This window comes from Vanacampus margaritifer, chromosome 4 (assembly GCF_051991255.1).
Source record: "Vanacampus margaritifer isolate UIUO_Vmar chromosome 4, RoL_Vmar_1.0, whole genome shotgun sequence".
NCBI classification, from domain to species: domain Eukaryota; kingdom Metazoa; phylum Chordata; class Actinopteri; order Syngnathiformes; family Syngnathidae; genus Vanacampus; species Vanacampus margaritifer.
The window spans coordinates 14782413-14797997 of NC_135435.1; the positions used below are offsets into that span (position 1 = coordinate 14782413).

Below are 15585 nucleotides of genomic sequence, written 5' to 3' on the forward strand. Positions count from 1 at the left end.
CTGTTCTAAATGAACAAAAACATTTTTTTCTAGGTTTTCATACTCTTGTTAAAAATAGGAAAAAAAAAAGTTAAACTAATAGAAATTGTTCAAATTAAATTTTTTTACGTCTATAGCTGTCGATGTCAGTGAATGAGTTCATAAGGGGAAAAAAAGGTACTTCTTGTGCAATATTCTCACTTGTGTGGTAATGTCCCAGCCGTCCTCTAGACTGAGCAGCACAGATGAGCCGCTGTCCAGGAGCTCCACCAGAGTGAGAGCCAGCTGCAGGATCTTGTGAAGCTGTGACAAATGGGCATATGAACAAATTATCTCTGCAGTAAATCCCTTATAAATGTTGATTTATTACTTCTTGTCTAGTTTTTGAGCATGAAGAACAACATCCACAAAAGAAACAAATTCTACAGAGGGTCAGACAGACGACCGACATGATAAATGCTTGACTAACACCACACAAAAAGCACCCTGAAAAAAAGGTGTCACCTGCAGGATCCATTCAGAGTCCTCCAAGGCTTTGAGGAAGGTGTCTTCAGAGTCGGAGGAGTTGGCACTGGGAGCGCACGCCCTCAGCAGCTTCTTAAAGGAGCTTTTGATTTGCCGCATGTCAGCAAAGTCCACCGGCACCAGTTCACAGTTCAGAGAAGTGTCCACTCTGAGGCCCTGCACAAAGTAACACACAGCACGGGTTGTTCATGTAATATGTTGTGAACTTTCACATGAGCAAATCTGATTGTAAACAGGTTTTTCACCAATTTTATTGCGCCTCTAGGAATATGTTTTATATTAGAAAAAAAAACCTCACTGTACTGTTCAATGCAGATTTTCTGGTGGGTTGCAGGGTCTTGACCACCCCCAAATCTTGTACAATCCTAAACTACAGTATTTGCCTTATAGAAAGCCGTTCAGGTGGCAGTTTAAAAAAAAAAAAAAAACTAATATACAAACAATATGCAATTTCTGTATTTTATTTTATTTTTTAAATTCTTGCTTCAATTCAGTGTTTACTGTTAATTTTCAAAAAAACTCAAAAACATGCTACATGCATGGTGGGGCCTACTCCCTATCTGTCATGAATAGCAGGATTTCACTGTACAAGTACTGCTTCGGTGCCATCTTGTGGCAAGAAACTATGTAAGCCGGTGAAGGGAGGCACTTAACTATACAAGACATAGCCATGTCTAACAGAATAGCAGTACACTGTTGCCATCTTGTGGCATCTATAGGTATTTTTAATGTGCTTGGGTTATTGCTGTTATTTGCAGCAGGTCTCATTCCCTACCCCCATGGAGAGCTGGGGGACACTTGTATGAATGGCAACAGTTGGATGAACATGTTAATTGTACTTTCTGCTAGTTAACTGTTCTGCTTGCAACACGTTCTACACAAATGGCCCAACACATTTTCTATTTTGTGACAAAGAGTGTTGAGCTTCTTAGTGCCACTTTTGAAAAAAAGCCGCCAGCTCCTTCTTACCCTCAAATGAGACTTTTCACCAAACACATAGAAAGCAGCTTGCTGTTTGAGTAGCTGAGTCTGTAGACTGTTACTCCCTGCAGGGGGCGCCAAATCCTTCCCTGCTAGTCTGGCGCCCACGTCCACTGTGGATTGGTGTTGGCTGAGCCTGCTGCTGGAGCGCAGGCTGGCCCACATGCCTGCAAACACAAAGACACAAACAAAAATCACAACACGCATACACGTGTTCATTCACACACACAAACACGGGGCCGTCCCAATGCCTCTGATGTACACATGCTGTCAAACAAACTAAGACTGAGTGATGAACAACACATGCAGACGGAGTTTACATGCACAGCAGCACAGGGAATTATGGAAACACCTTCATTTTTTAAGTCCGCTAGCAAAACAATTTGTACCTTGAATGAGGCAGTGAGATATTAGAAGCAGGAGGTGATGGATTGTATTTTTGGCATGTCAACAAATCTACAAGCAGTTTCACAAACTACTGAGAGGAAGGACGTTTCACAGTACCGTAATACTTTTCAACTAGTTAAAGTTTTGCGTCTGTTTTCTGCCATAAAGTTGGCCTTTTTGACATGTTTGAAATTCAATACTCTTCAAAGTCGTAAGTATGGAATTGTCTAAGAGAGATGAAAAATCAAGGTTAAGAAGGAACTAGAATAAACTGGTACAGTTACAGTCTAAAGGGTGGACACACAATGTCATTTAATTGATGTAATAATAATAATATATTTAATAAATGAACTACAAATGCTCAATGTCTTTTAACTCATTCACTGCCATTGATGGCTATAAACGTTAAAAATTCATTTGAACTATTTCTATTAGTTTAATATTTTTTTCCACTTTTGTTAACAAGAGTATGAAAATGTACATTAACAACATAAAAAAAAAATATTCTACTTTTGTTAACAATTTTTTTAATTGTACATTTAGAATAGATATAAAATTTGTGATTAATCGTGAGTTAACTAGTGAAGTCATGCGATTAATTACAATAAAAAATTGTAATCGCCTGACGAGATGATTATTAAAAATTAGGGGCGTCAGGCTATCATTTTTTTTTTTACTCGTAATAAATCGCATGACTTCAATAGTTAACTCACGATCAATCACAAATTTTATATCTGTTCTAAATGTACAATTTAAAAAAATCTAGGTTTTCATACTCTTGCTAACAAAAGTAGATTTTTTTTAATGAATGAGTTAATAGTAAAAATAGCACTCTATATTAGTAGACGTGTTAAAAACATATGGTAATGACACATATTTAAATAGAATGTAAAGAATAAAAAAATTTTTGCTTTGCTTTTTTGGACTGTGCTGCTCCTTCTAGTGTTCACACCTTGGCCACCCGCGGGCACTATAATACAGACCTACACTGCTCTTCACAGAGGATAAGGAATAAGTGTCTGTGAGTATATTTTTTATTATAAGTGTACATGTGTTACTCCAATGTTTGTGTTCATATATTCATTGCTTAAAGGGTTATAATACTGCAACACTAATGCTATTTTGTAGCGGTCATCAAAATGGGATGTGGCCAAAGGAAATCCACTTCTACTTCTTTCTGTGACTCTTCCAGTCTCTCTATATCTCTGTTGCAACCTGCTGATGACACACTGTGGCACTCTAAGCTCAGTGGCCACTTCCGCCTGAGAACGTCCTGTTTGAAGAATCACAATGGCAAAGTACTGTTGGTCCATTGTTAGGTGTCGTTGTGGTCTTTTGATGTCAAAATGTGAACAGCATGATGAGGACGACTGTTTAAACAGTCTAATTGAACCAGGACATCCATTGGTCGATTCAAGGATCAAACACCTGTTGTGAATTTTTTGCCGTTAAGCTCCTCGTTAGAGAACAGCAAAAAGTACTGAAACATTTAACAATTGGACATGTGCATTCTAAATCTAAGAGGTCACATTAAATTCACCTGTGAAGGTTTGAATGCATTTTAGGCTCATCCTGAAATTCCACCCAAGTCAAATATCCCTAACTTTTTGTGAGTATTGTATGTCGTTGTTCTAAATACACATTTGTTTTATGTTTAGTTTGACAGTACTTTAACTTGAAAGAATTGTTCACTTGTAACTTGTGCTTGTTGTAAAGCGAGTTGAGTTTACTGCCACTATTCAATGCTCGTATACAAAATTTAAAGCAAAAAACATCCATCCGTCCGTCTTCCAAACCGCGTAACCGCAAACAAAATCAAACAAAAATGAAATAATAAAAAAAATAACCTTAGAATATCAAATCTCTTATCCTCAAACAAAATGAAAATGAAAAAATACATCTTGGAATACTCGTATCACTATACAGTATGTATATGTGTATGTCTTAATACATTAGAACACACCATACCTAAACTACCAAATGTGTTAGCTGAGGACTTCATCTTATTTAGTTAGCTATGTCACACATTTAAAAATCCTTTTCTTGCTTTGACATTAAACAATGTCACACAAAGATATTTTCGTAATTGTAACCCAAGCGCTAAAAAAAACAAATTGAAACATCTCAAGCTGACATATAGAAATGATCCCAGACATGAATGACAGCCAAATCCTACAACCAATTGGTGCTTATCGTCTTGTTGCTTCACTGGGACTAGAATGAGTTATTCCTTTTGAATTACATTTAGACTTTATCTGGGCTGTCTTCGCTGAACTACGTGCACGGTCAGAGGTGCCTCATTTCATTTGATTCATGACGGTCTGCCAGGATAAACTGCTTCCTTCCCTCAGCAGTCTGCACTTGGCTTCCAACTGACCACAGTGGTCGTCGCTAAGCCAACATATTTGCGGTGGAATAGGCCAGATCAGAGCGGCCACTTGGGCTTGTGAAAAACCGCAGCTCCCAGATGTGCACTTATTTCACTTCAGTGATGATTAGTCATTAGCGGCTCAGGGGGAGTTTGGAGAATGGCGATACGCCTGGTGTCTGGTTAGTTTGCGAGAGGAAAGATGAGGTGTTAGAAGTGAGACGCAGCCCTGAAAAGGAAAGTAGGGGGGAGGGGCGAGGCAGTTGCACTCTACCTTGGCTGTGGATTCTCTCCTTATTGGTAGGTTTTGGGTTTGAGTGAGTGAATAGTTTATCTCTGTACTCAAGCACTGCATGGTGGTTGTGCAGAGGAGGTCATGATGAACATGAAACATAATGTCAACGTCATGAAAACATTTCAGCTCGACATACCGCTCGCGGTCATGCATGGTCGGAATGAAGAGTTATAGTTTAAGGTCAAAGACGGCCCATTTACTTACATTTTGAAAATGAATTATATGGGTAGCATGCACGATGGTTATATTTGGCAGTGAGATGGCATATGTAATGTTTCACTCTCCACAAACACCGAGGTGGCATGAAATTGGTTGATATGCCCCAAAGTATAGAAATCTTGCAAACACAGCGCAAACAAGCTGCGATATAATCTCAAAAATGCATTCTTGCTCTATTTCTTCCAACATTGCTATGACAGGTTTGAAAAAGGCACACAAGAAAAATGTGGATACATTTTTTGGAAAGGTCATCCTGGCAATTTACAAGGAACTAATGTGGGAGTGTGGCTATTAATTGGAGGTGGATTACGTGTCCCACCCATTGCAGCAATTAAGGTTACGACCACCTTTGGAGCGGTCAGTTTGGATTTGTAAAAGAACGTGCTGGCAGAGTGAAGCAATATAATTACATATTTCATAAGTTTGCAAGTGCCAGATAAATGAAGCCAATTAGTTTTTGACATTTTCTTGGCAATTCTGTTATTCTTCCTTTGAGGGTAAACAGTGTCAGCATCTATTTGAGTTATAACTGTATGAAGAGACAAACCTGTGTAGTCTGTCCAAAAATGAAGAATTGGCCAGAACGTGTTTTCACCTTTGACCTTGATCTACTGTTTAGTCATGACTAACTCCTCAGACATGATAAAACATTCAGTGCTAATGGACTCCTCTGAACGTTTCACATTCTTGGGTGATGTCATTTACAGTAATACTTATCTGACAACAGGTTAATACAAGTCATACAGAATCAGTTAACTCAAGTTATTGCTCACTCCGCAACTGTACATTATTATGCAATATTATGTCAAGTTTTGGCTGTTACTACAACAAATCTGCACCCTTGCCTTTCAGTTAATAACATTGTGTGACACTCACCTCCTCTGGTAAAGCTGTTTGTAAATGGGATGTCTAAATGGACAGGAGCCATCTTTGGTATTCTGGATGTTCTCCTTTCGCTCCCTGAGGGGACACAAAATTCACGCATGATGCAAGAAGGGTAAAACAAACAAGCCATGATGGCTATTTTCCCTTAAGCACAAGAACAAGACAAAACGTCAAAAGCAACACAAGTTTTATATTGAAAAACAATATGTGAGAGCAAAAAAGCATCCTGAAGAGTTTGAGAGGAGGATACAGAAAAGTCTGAGGAGATGGATGGGTCGGGTGGTGACCTGTGCTTCTTCCATAACCTTTTATTGTACAAGTTTCCTTCCATATAGTTCCAAATAAAAGCTACAGTGCCTCATTGTCATACAAAACACACGCACGCACGCACAATAAAAAGGTATAAAATAAGTAACAACCGGTGAAAACACACTAGGGTAAAGATTGATGGCAAAGCAGAACAGACCAAGAGTGCACCAAAATAAAGAGTGCAAGCCTGCAGTTTCTTCTTGTCAAGAAAAAAAATTGCAGTTGGCCTCTTTTCCCTTAGAAACACAATTGATTTTTTTTTCCTCCCGGCGAGATGTCACATGACAAATTTAGGTCAGGTGGAAGCACCAGTTTGACTTGTCACATCACAATGATTAATTTTCAAGCTACTAACTACGAATCGCTGTGAATCTTTGATGAATTTAAGAAAAAATAAACACAGCTTCTTATCTCAACATGGTCCCAACAAGAGATGAAAATAGTGGGCTTCAAAACAAACCCGAATGTGAACATAATCATCCACATACCTGGTGAGAGCCCTATGATGGAGCGGTTAGAGAGGGTGCTATGGCCGTTCATCTTGAAATAAATGGGTATGGAGTCCAGGATGGCTTGCAGGTACTTTTCTTGTTCAAGGCTACTGGACGACTCGGAGGATGATGCAGGTGCTAGATTAGAACACGGCAAGTCATTTATACAAAAAAAAAAAAAGAAGTAAATTCTTATTACATTTAGGCTCACCTGTTGAAGAGGGGTTCTGTGACTTAAACAATCCCACCACACTTTTGCCGTGAAAGCCTCCCGAGCGTAGCAGCACAGCTTTAGTGCGAGGATGTTTCCAACATACAACAGGCAGACGGTTGTGTCTATAGCCTCGCGCCACTTTATGTAAACTGCTGTCTTGTATGGCCTGGGGAACCACCAGTAGGCCCGGATAACTGAGGCAGGGACAAAAAATATATATATCAGGCAAATAATACAGAAAATTGATGGGTCACTGCAGGTTGAATAACTACAGATTTCTTGTAGCTAACGGTTTAAGTCAATATTTTTTTTCTGTTGTTAAGGAGCTGCCCGCGTAACTTTGCCTTGCACCTCCAAAAACAGGCTTAACACTAAATCACGTAACACGACTGCAAGGCCACTGCTTGCTACATGACTATAATTAAAAAAAAAAAAAAGTTGAAAAAAATCACAATCAAAGTTGAGGGAATGATTTGCTATAATGAGTTGTACCAACCCTGTTACGTGGCTTGTTACTAGAATTCTATAAGATCTGAAAGGTGTTGAAGGTGATTTGTGATTGGATGAGTGAGCCTTAGTTTTATCGACTAAGCAGACAATTGTCTTTTCTCTGTTGTACAGGGAGTTTGGTGAATTTGCTGATGAAACAAAATGGAGTTATAAATGGACAAGAGAATCAAATAGCGGAGGAGGGCTTAATGTCGTCGACTTCAAGCTCTAACCATCATTGAGGAGTTGCAAAGTTGACACGCCAACTAGTAAGTTCAACTCATGTGTCACAAGTGTAATGCATGTCAGAGGACTCTCCCATGAAACAGATGTGGCATACCTGCGACAAAGTGAATAAAGCCTATTGACAGCCGTGATTCTAAACTGGTCGCCCGACTTGGAGCGAGATGAGCTAGCCGTGATGGTGCCGAAACCCATCCGCTGGTAGTCACGGAAACAGGACTGCTCCACCAGCTGCTCCATTGTGGACTTCTCGGACGCTCTCATAGTGCTGCAAGGCGGTGGCTCCCCATCATCTGATACTGCAGCACACATGCAGAGGTGAAGTTTGACATTTAACCTACAATTACAAATTTGGCTTGAATAACAAGAACTTGATGGATGCATTTTTTCCTCTCTCACTGGAAATGTCATCGTCTTCGTGCCAGGTCATTCTGCTGCCTCTGTCGTTCCTCTTCAGTGAGCTCTGGCTACCACGGCCCATTGTAATCTTGCTGGCTCTTTTGGCTCCCTTGACAATAGTTTTGGATAATGTTCTGAAGCGACGACAAAGCAGAAAGCAACTCAACTGACATATTTTTTCTCCCCCCATATGAATTGCATGAATATGATTGTCCACCACTTCCAGCTGAGTTAAAAGAATAACAGACTTTCAGATCTGATTACACCTCTAGAAATAGAATTGAAAATACTCCTAATCAAAGAAGGTCAACCACAAACCTAAAGCCAGTGTTCCTCTCTTTTTGCTTTGGAAGGATAAGCTGAGGTTGAGTTTGCCCTGCAGCAAATGCAAAGGAGCTGAAGATGGATTGTGGGTAGCGGATCCGCTGTATGTGCTTCCTGAACATCTCCACTGTCTCAGAGTTCACCTCTTCGTCGAAAGCCACCTTTATCAGCTGAAAAAACAACAATAAAACAGTGCTCTGACTTATTGCAAAAATACAGCGGTGCCTACAGATACATGTTGAATTAATTCCAAGACATTTCTAACTCAAAATACACATATCTCAAATCCTTCAGTTTTACCACTAAAATGAATGGAAATGCCATTCATCCAATTAACGCTTCCCACACAAATCTCTCTTTAATCTTGTACTTAGGATAGAGTAATAACATATAGAACATAAAGAGTTTGTACATCATGATCTAATGCTGCAATCCAATTGTGCTGCTTCTTCTGGTCTGCCCACATTGGGCATCGGGAGTTAGAGTAATGCAGACACAAATTTAAGAAGAATAGAACTTGTACTATCAATAAGGTGCTGTAATAGTCATTTTTGTGGATGATAAACCATCGTCCATTGGTTTGAATGGCCGAGCTACGTGGGGCGACAGGACTTTGTTATGTGAACGCCCCATTCATTTGAATAGGCTGGGCTACCAGGGGTGCAGTACCGCCGGGCCTATGAGTAGTGGTATATTATCGTTCTACATGTGTTACTCCACTTTTGTGTTCAAATATCCATTACCTCTCAAATCGTGAATATAGATGATAACCATTAGCAGAATTTGGTAAGGTAAAAGTATGAGTTTGTTTTAAATACGCAACATCTTATGTTTTGACAGAACATTTTAACTGGGAGATGTATTAAACAGCTTGAAGCCTCTTTTTTGACGAATTGTTCACTATCTGGCAAACGGCTGCTTATTGTTAAGCGAGTTGAATTCAATTCACTTTCACCAAACAGCACTCATATCGCCTGAGGTCCTACAAAATCAAAAAAAAAATCCCTTAATGACGGCTTGTATCTGGCAAAAACTCTTAAGTCGGGTCACTCGTATCTCAAGGCACCACTGTATGGATAACCCTGCCGTCTAATCACCTGAAAAGATGCAGAACGGAGCTGGAGGCCCTCCTGCATGTTCTGCTGTAGCTGGTTCTGGATGCTGATCTTCTTCTCCTTAGTCAAGGTGGACACTGGGAAAGCTCTAATCACTGCCTGTTCCCCCACTGTATGTATAGACAATGGTTCATGAATATGTGTATGACAAGTGCAGTAGGGACACAATACAATGACCTATCTGCTTGAAGTGGATGGTTGCACATGACCACATTAGTGTATTTCCTATAGTTTCTTATTGTTATCTGAGTGAATTTACCCAGGGGGTCATGGGGGATGCCTTTGAAGATAATCCGGTACGTGGTAAGGAAGAGTGCTCCCTCTGCTGGTAGGATGTGTGGGCCCCCCAGCAGGCCCCCAGTAGCTTCTTCCCTGCCATCGGGATCCAGAAGCACCCTCAGCCCCTCAGTGACAAACTCCTCCCCGGGAAGTAGAGCTGGACGTAGAATTTTAGGCTGATAGGACGACATGTTGAAAATTTAAACCAGAAACAGAAATGACACAAAATATGTAATTTTTCATTTGGAATTCTTGTACTCTAAAAGCATATCGGTATCACAAGATTTAAACATTTTAAACTACAATGTCAAATCACAGCACTTTGATAGACATTCAAGCGTCACAAGCATGCCACTTTTGAAAACAGGCATACATACAACTTTTGTTTAAAACAAATATTCCCACTGTTGGTAAATGCCACATTGGGATAGAATTCCTCATTATGAGAAACTTGATTCAATGAAATGAAATAAAAAATGTCACTCATTACCATGACCATCTTGCATGCTAAGGCTCATTAATCTGATTGGGAACTGACAAAATAATTTTATTTCTTCAGCATGCCAGGTGCAAATATTTACCCTATTTTGAGTTCCAATTAAATTGAGGCAAATCAATATTGGACTGCAATGTATTCAACACCTTAGCAACCAAAGGGGGTATTCAATCAAAATCCACCATCATTGAAATCAATAGCACGTGCCTGGTAGGTAAATAATTACAGCATGCAGGCATGTCACACTGACACAATGTGCAGCTCGCACTGGGATCACAGCAGCCGTGGAACCAGTCTCATAACGCTGTTTTTGGTGGCTGTAGGCCAGCTTCAAACTGTATCTACTACAGACCTTTTCATGATGTTTGGAAACAATAGGCGCTGGGGTACTTCCGGATGGCAGAAAATGAGTAACCACCACTGACTTCAGCAAAAAAACCGGTGAGATTAACTTGTTTGGGGTTCCCCTGCTAGATTTACGTTTCTTCAATTTATTTAAAAAAAACATTCAAAAACAACTCAGTGGAACCTGGCGTTGAACGTAAACTATCCTCAACTGACACTTAACACATTCAAACTATGGCGGTAGAAATTTATCAGCCATATACCCTGTTTTCTGGATTACTCTGCCTTGGTTAAATGACATAGAAGAGTTCTAGTGGTGGCATCTGAGCTATTGCCACCCGGAAGTGACATGGTGAACAGGTCTATTGGTGTCTAATAGTAATAGGATTTTAATAATTGTAATTAAATGTGTCAGGCAATGCCAATCCCTCTCAGTGAGTTAATAGGATCCTTACAGAATGCCCAGGTTTGCCTGTTGCTGAGTAATTTGCAAAAATAGAGATGGACATTGGTTCAATAACCTTTTTTGACCCAGGTCAGCAGTTTAAAAGAGGTATTAGATTGCATCTTTAATGCATTCCCTGTTTTTTCCTTCCAGGAATCAGTGCAGTTATTACAATACTACTGTGACTCGTCATGAGGCCGGTGCCACTGTTGTTTAGACACTTTTTAGTATTTGGCATGCGTCTTGCAGCTAGCAATCCAGCTTGGAATGAGCCACAAAGTTCAGCAGTCGGCTCACCACAGCTTCCAGGTTGGTCTCAAGGGAGTACTGGGATGTTGTTTTTCTGTGTGTACGAGTGCGTGTAACAAGGATTACCAAGTGCTGGCAGACACAATAAAAGCACAGCAGGGTTCAAAATACCAAGTAAAATATTTAAAAGTGCATTTGAAAACATTGGAAGCCTTCCACTTGCTGCACATGAGCAGGGAAGAGAATAAAAACTGTGGATAGGAGTTGAATGCCACGGTCTATAAAAAAGGTCAAGACATATTCTGTTTTGAGTTTAAAACCAATATAAAACCTAAGATAATCCCCATAGAAAAACATTGCTTATTCGTTTGCTAAAATTAGGTTACTTATATAGTCACATTATACTGATTCATATCATGCGTACTGCATGGCGGTAATTCATAGGAATATGATACAAATATCATTTTTGAAATGGAAACAATGTGTCACGATTGTCTGATCTAGTTTTATCTGACTCACACAATAAAATAAAGGTTTCAGGGGGTTTGAATGTTCCATCCAATAAAATGAAGCTCGTGTGCTTTGTGAATACTCCCACTTCCAAAAACAGCATTTCTTGACAATAATATGTTGTATGTGACCTCACCAGTCTAAACATGACATTCTGATTAATATTACATTTGTGGAACGTGACTTATGAAGCAAAATGCAGACGTTTTTATGTGTCTCAGGGGGCGACCATTTTGCCACTTGCTGTTGACTGAAGATGACATCAATGTTGCTCAGGCACCTGTTTTTCTGAAACTGCGCTGTGATTGGTTGCTACCTTAGACCTGAGTAACATTGATGTCATCTTCAGTCGACAGCAAATGGCAAAATGGCCGTCCCCTGAGATGGATCAAACCGGCTGGATTATGCTGCTTAACTCATATTCCATTAAGGCAATACTAACCAGAATACCATATTTATACTAGTGGGGCTGCATAGAACATATTATTGTCCCAAAAAAATTGTTGGGTTAAAACCACAAAAAAGTAAGGTTAGCTAAGGTTAAAAAAAAAAAAAAGTCATTGAAATAACTTTTTTTTTAAACAAATTTTGCCTTGAATGTGTGAATGGATATATGGATAGCAGCTAAATTAGTTGTGGACATTTTGATGCTTATCCACAATTTTAACTCCTGTATATATGCTCCAAACATTTTGCAATGTAAGCATCACACACCTTCTGAATGGGCGGTAACCTCCTGCTCTCCCTGTGAACTGCCTCTAAAGCCTCCATCTGCATGGCGACGACGCCTATGGGTCACAAGATGAGGTAGGTTACCTGGTATCCACACAGGCACAGAGCCCGTAGAAAGAAACACATGTGCTCGCACATCTCCATACAACCAGTGTGTGTATTTAAAGGTTTTAAGGCCATTTAACATGTTACAAGCTAATCAGCTCAAAGGCCGGTGTTGCTGAGAATAAACACCAGCAGGAGTTACTCAGGGAATTAAGACAGCAGATGCGTGAATGAAAACTGTCCGTGACGTACCAGGGATCATGCTGTGGAGGTTCTTGATGTGTTCCTGGGTTACTCCGCTCTCAGTGCACACCTTGTCGATGAAGCGAGCCACAAATCTGACCACCGAGTTGGCCACATCGCTGGTCTCCGAATCTTCAAAGCCGCTTTCTGTATCGAAGCTCTCAGCGACGCTGCCGGCGATGCTATAAATGATGAAAAGCAAGAACATGTAAAGGGTCAAGCAACTGTGTCCATAAGGAGATGTGAGAGCTGTGTGCTGACAGAAGCGATCAACGAGCTGGCACAGGCAAAGTGTTGATGCTGGGATCAATTTAGTAGCCATAGAGAATGTTACACATGAAGCAAACTGCCTTCTGGTATCCTCAGTAGTGTGTGGCAGGATCCAAATGTCTTCTATAAAACGTTTGGGGATACAATGAAAAAAATAAAAACAATGAAAGAAAATGACTACACAAACAATTTTGCAGCTGTTGTCTCATAAAAATTACATGCAAACAATAAGGAATAAATTGTTACATCTTGAGGCAGTTTTGGGAATAAAACACCAATTTGTGTCCACAAAAAAAAAAAGGTATACGCCCCAAACAAAATGAGAACACCATGTTCATCTGAAGGATTTTGGCAACAAACTAGCTACTTTGAAGCAAAGATTGATTTCACAGTGCGCAGCAAGGGAAATCAGTCATTGCTATTTTGTTTGGTTTGAGTTGAGTAGAGAGTGGGCCCATTAATGATGCCCAAAGGGTTGAAAGCCTCACTATTTTGTGCAGTAGCAGCATTCTGAATGCATCTCAGTCTGGATGTGGAACAAGCATAGGAGCCATATTCCATTCCATTGAGCAACATGTAAATGAACATGTGAACGGCTTCGACCACATCCACCCACATAACTTGTCAACGCTTTATGAATTAATGATCTTCCGATTGAACGGCCACAAATCGTGATTAGATCAATGGAGGGTAGACAGAAAGAGAAAATAACGGGGACATCAGTAAAATGGAAATTAAGAATTCAGTTCAATATGCCCTTTTAAGAGCACCGCTAAGACAAAATAATGCATTGACTTAAACAAATAAACCCTTTTTCCTCTGCCTGCTGACCTGTTGGTGACGATGCTGTTGCTGCCGCTCTCCCAGTCGGCTACGGGCGTGTTGCGAAGCAGTTTGTTCTTGCTGGTATCCAAAGGAACTAGCAGGTACACCATGAGGCTGGCATAATGGATAGCCTGGCTGAAAATTGTGCTCTCCTCATTCTTCACCAGTTCCTGCTGCTTCTCTTTGCTCAGGCTTGGCCACAAGCGCAGCTGCTCGGCAGCCAGGTCCATAGCTGTCTGCTCCTCGTCTTTTGCAGGCGCTGTGCCCACATCCTAGAAGGAGATGGAAGAGAGAACGGTAGGAGAGGAAATGTTTGAGCGGACTGAGGGCCACTTGAAGTTCAAAAAGCTCAGATTTAACAGGTTTTCTAAAAAGACTTCTTGCAGACAACATAGAGCTGGCCAGCAGAAAATAATTATTAAACAGTGTTTTGATTGTACAGCATGTGTACATAACTAGATAATCCCCAAATTATTATAGCTTTTTATTTAAATAAAATTATACTTAGTCCTATTCTATAATTTTCCAAGTTTTCCAAGAATGACATTTAACAATTTGTAGTAGAATCTCTACAACACTGTCATTGATTCCAGCGGTACGAAAACATCACCGGTGACAACCATCCACATAAAGTCTGTGCTCAAGCCAATCCCCAACCAGACAAAAAGGCTTTAAGACTTCATGAGTATACATTTTAAGTGCTACTTTTCATGGAAAACAATTGTGTTAAATGAAATGAGAACTACCAAAAATCTTTGACCAAAGTTACAGCTTACTAAAATAGCGTCATCGTATTCTAAATGATCTCTGATGGATTATAAGAGACCAGCTAAATGAGACTCCATATAAATCCAAATTCAAGCAACAGTATCATTTTACCTTCAGCCTAGCAATGATGCCCCACTTCTCCGCTGGGGTGTTGAGATATAAAGCTCGGATTTGGCTCTGGACCTCGCTGTAGAAAGTGGCCTCCCAAAATTGTTGGTTAGTCCAGATGGGGTGGTCCTGGATGCAGGTATAGGCAAACTGGTTCACCCCAGCAACCAGTTTCTGAAAGAGAGTAATACATTTAAACGGTAATGCAAATGAGTTGAGTGTGACTATTATAAGAAATATAAATGCTGTTTTCTGCTGGTCAATTCTGACTTAATTAAGTATTACTGTCATTGTGGTGTTAGATCTTTAAGTTTTGTTTAATTGTATTCGGACAGTAAACAAAAATCATGCTTAGAGTAGCTTTCTTTTTCAATGCATTTGCTTTATTCTCATGACTGGTTACTTTTGTAGATTCTCACTGAAGGCATCAAAAAACTATGTATGTACTGATGTCGAGTTATGTATCTAACAAAAAAAAAGGTGAAATAACTGAAACATGTTTTATATGATAGATTCTTCAAAATAGCCATCCTTTGCTTTGGTTAGTTTTTTTGCATACTATTGGCATTCTTACCTCTGGGAACTCCTTAAAGACTGTTCGAAAACTCTTTCAGGTGACTACTTTTTGAAGCTCATCAAAAGAATGCCAATAATGTGCAAAAAAGTAATTAGCGAAAAGGGTGGCTTTTTATTATGTATTTATTTTATTATTTTCACCTTTTTTGTTAAGTACATAACTACACTCATTAGTTGTCGTCATAGTTTTGATGCCTTCAATGAGAATCTACTATGTACATAGTCATGATATAAAATAAAGCAATGTATTGAATGAGAAGGTGTGTCCAAACGTTTGGCCTGTACTGTGTGTGTGTGTGTATAGTGAAACAGAAAGCAAAAAAAAAAAACAGCCACTATAAAGACATTCAGTAGGGTCACACACCTATTTCATAACCATTGAATGATTTTTTATTCTTGCACAACTTCCAATTCAAAATGTGTATTGTGTTATGTAAAAAATCTATTGTTTTTGATTGCATCAAAATATAC

At 39.6% G+C, this 15585-nt stretch overlaps 1 protein-coding gene across 1 annotated transcript in view; it reads right to left on the reverse strand.

Annotated features, from left to right (window-relative positions):
* The window catches only part of sbf2 (SET binding factor 2), an 83218-nt gene that overhangs the window by 12613 nt on the left and 55020 nt on the right, over positions 1–15585 (reverse strand). Inside the window, exons 18-33 of the mRNA XM_077564619.1 lie at positions 14542–14712; positions 13669–13934; positions 12577–12749; positions 12262–12335; positions 9483–9678; positions 9206–9333; positions 8103–8278; positions 7785–7918; positions 7483–7684; positions 6651–6847; positions 6437–6577; positions 5631–5714; positions 4515–4589; positions 1474–1652; positions 484–660; positions 181–282 (exon numbers count right to left, since the gene is read on the reverse strand). Coding sequence (XP_077420745.1) covers positions 181–282; positions 484–660; positions 1474–1652; positions 4515–4589; positions 5631–5714; positions 6437–6577; positions 6651–6847; positions 7483–7684; positions 7785–7918; positions 8103–8278; positions 9206–9333; positions 9483–9678; positions 12262–12335; positions 12577–12749; positions 13669–13934; positions 14542–14712 — 2475 coding nt within the window. The remainder of the gene's footprint in view (positions 1–180; positions 283–483; positions 661–1473; positions 1653–4514; positions 4590–5630; positions 5715–6436; positions 6578–6650; positions 6848–7482; positions 7685–7784; positions 7919–8102; positions 8279–9205; positions 9334–9482; positions 9679–12261; positions 12336–12576; positions 12750–13668; positions 13935–14541; positions 14713–15585) is intronic.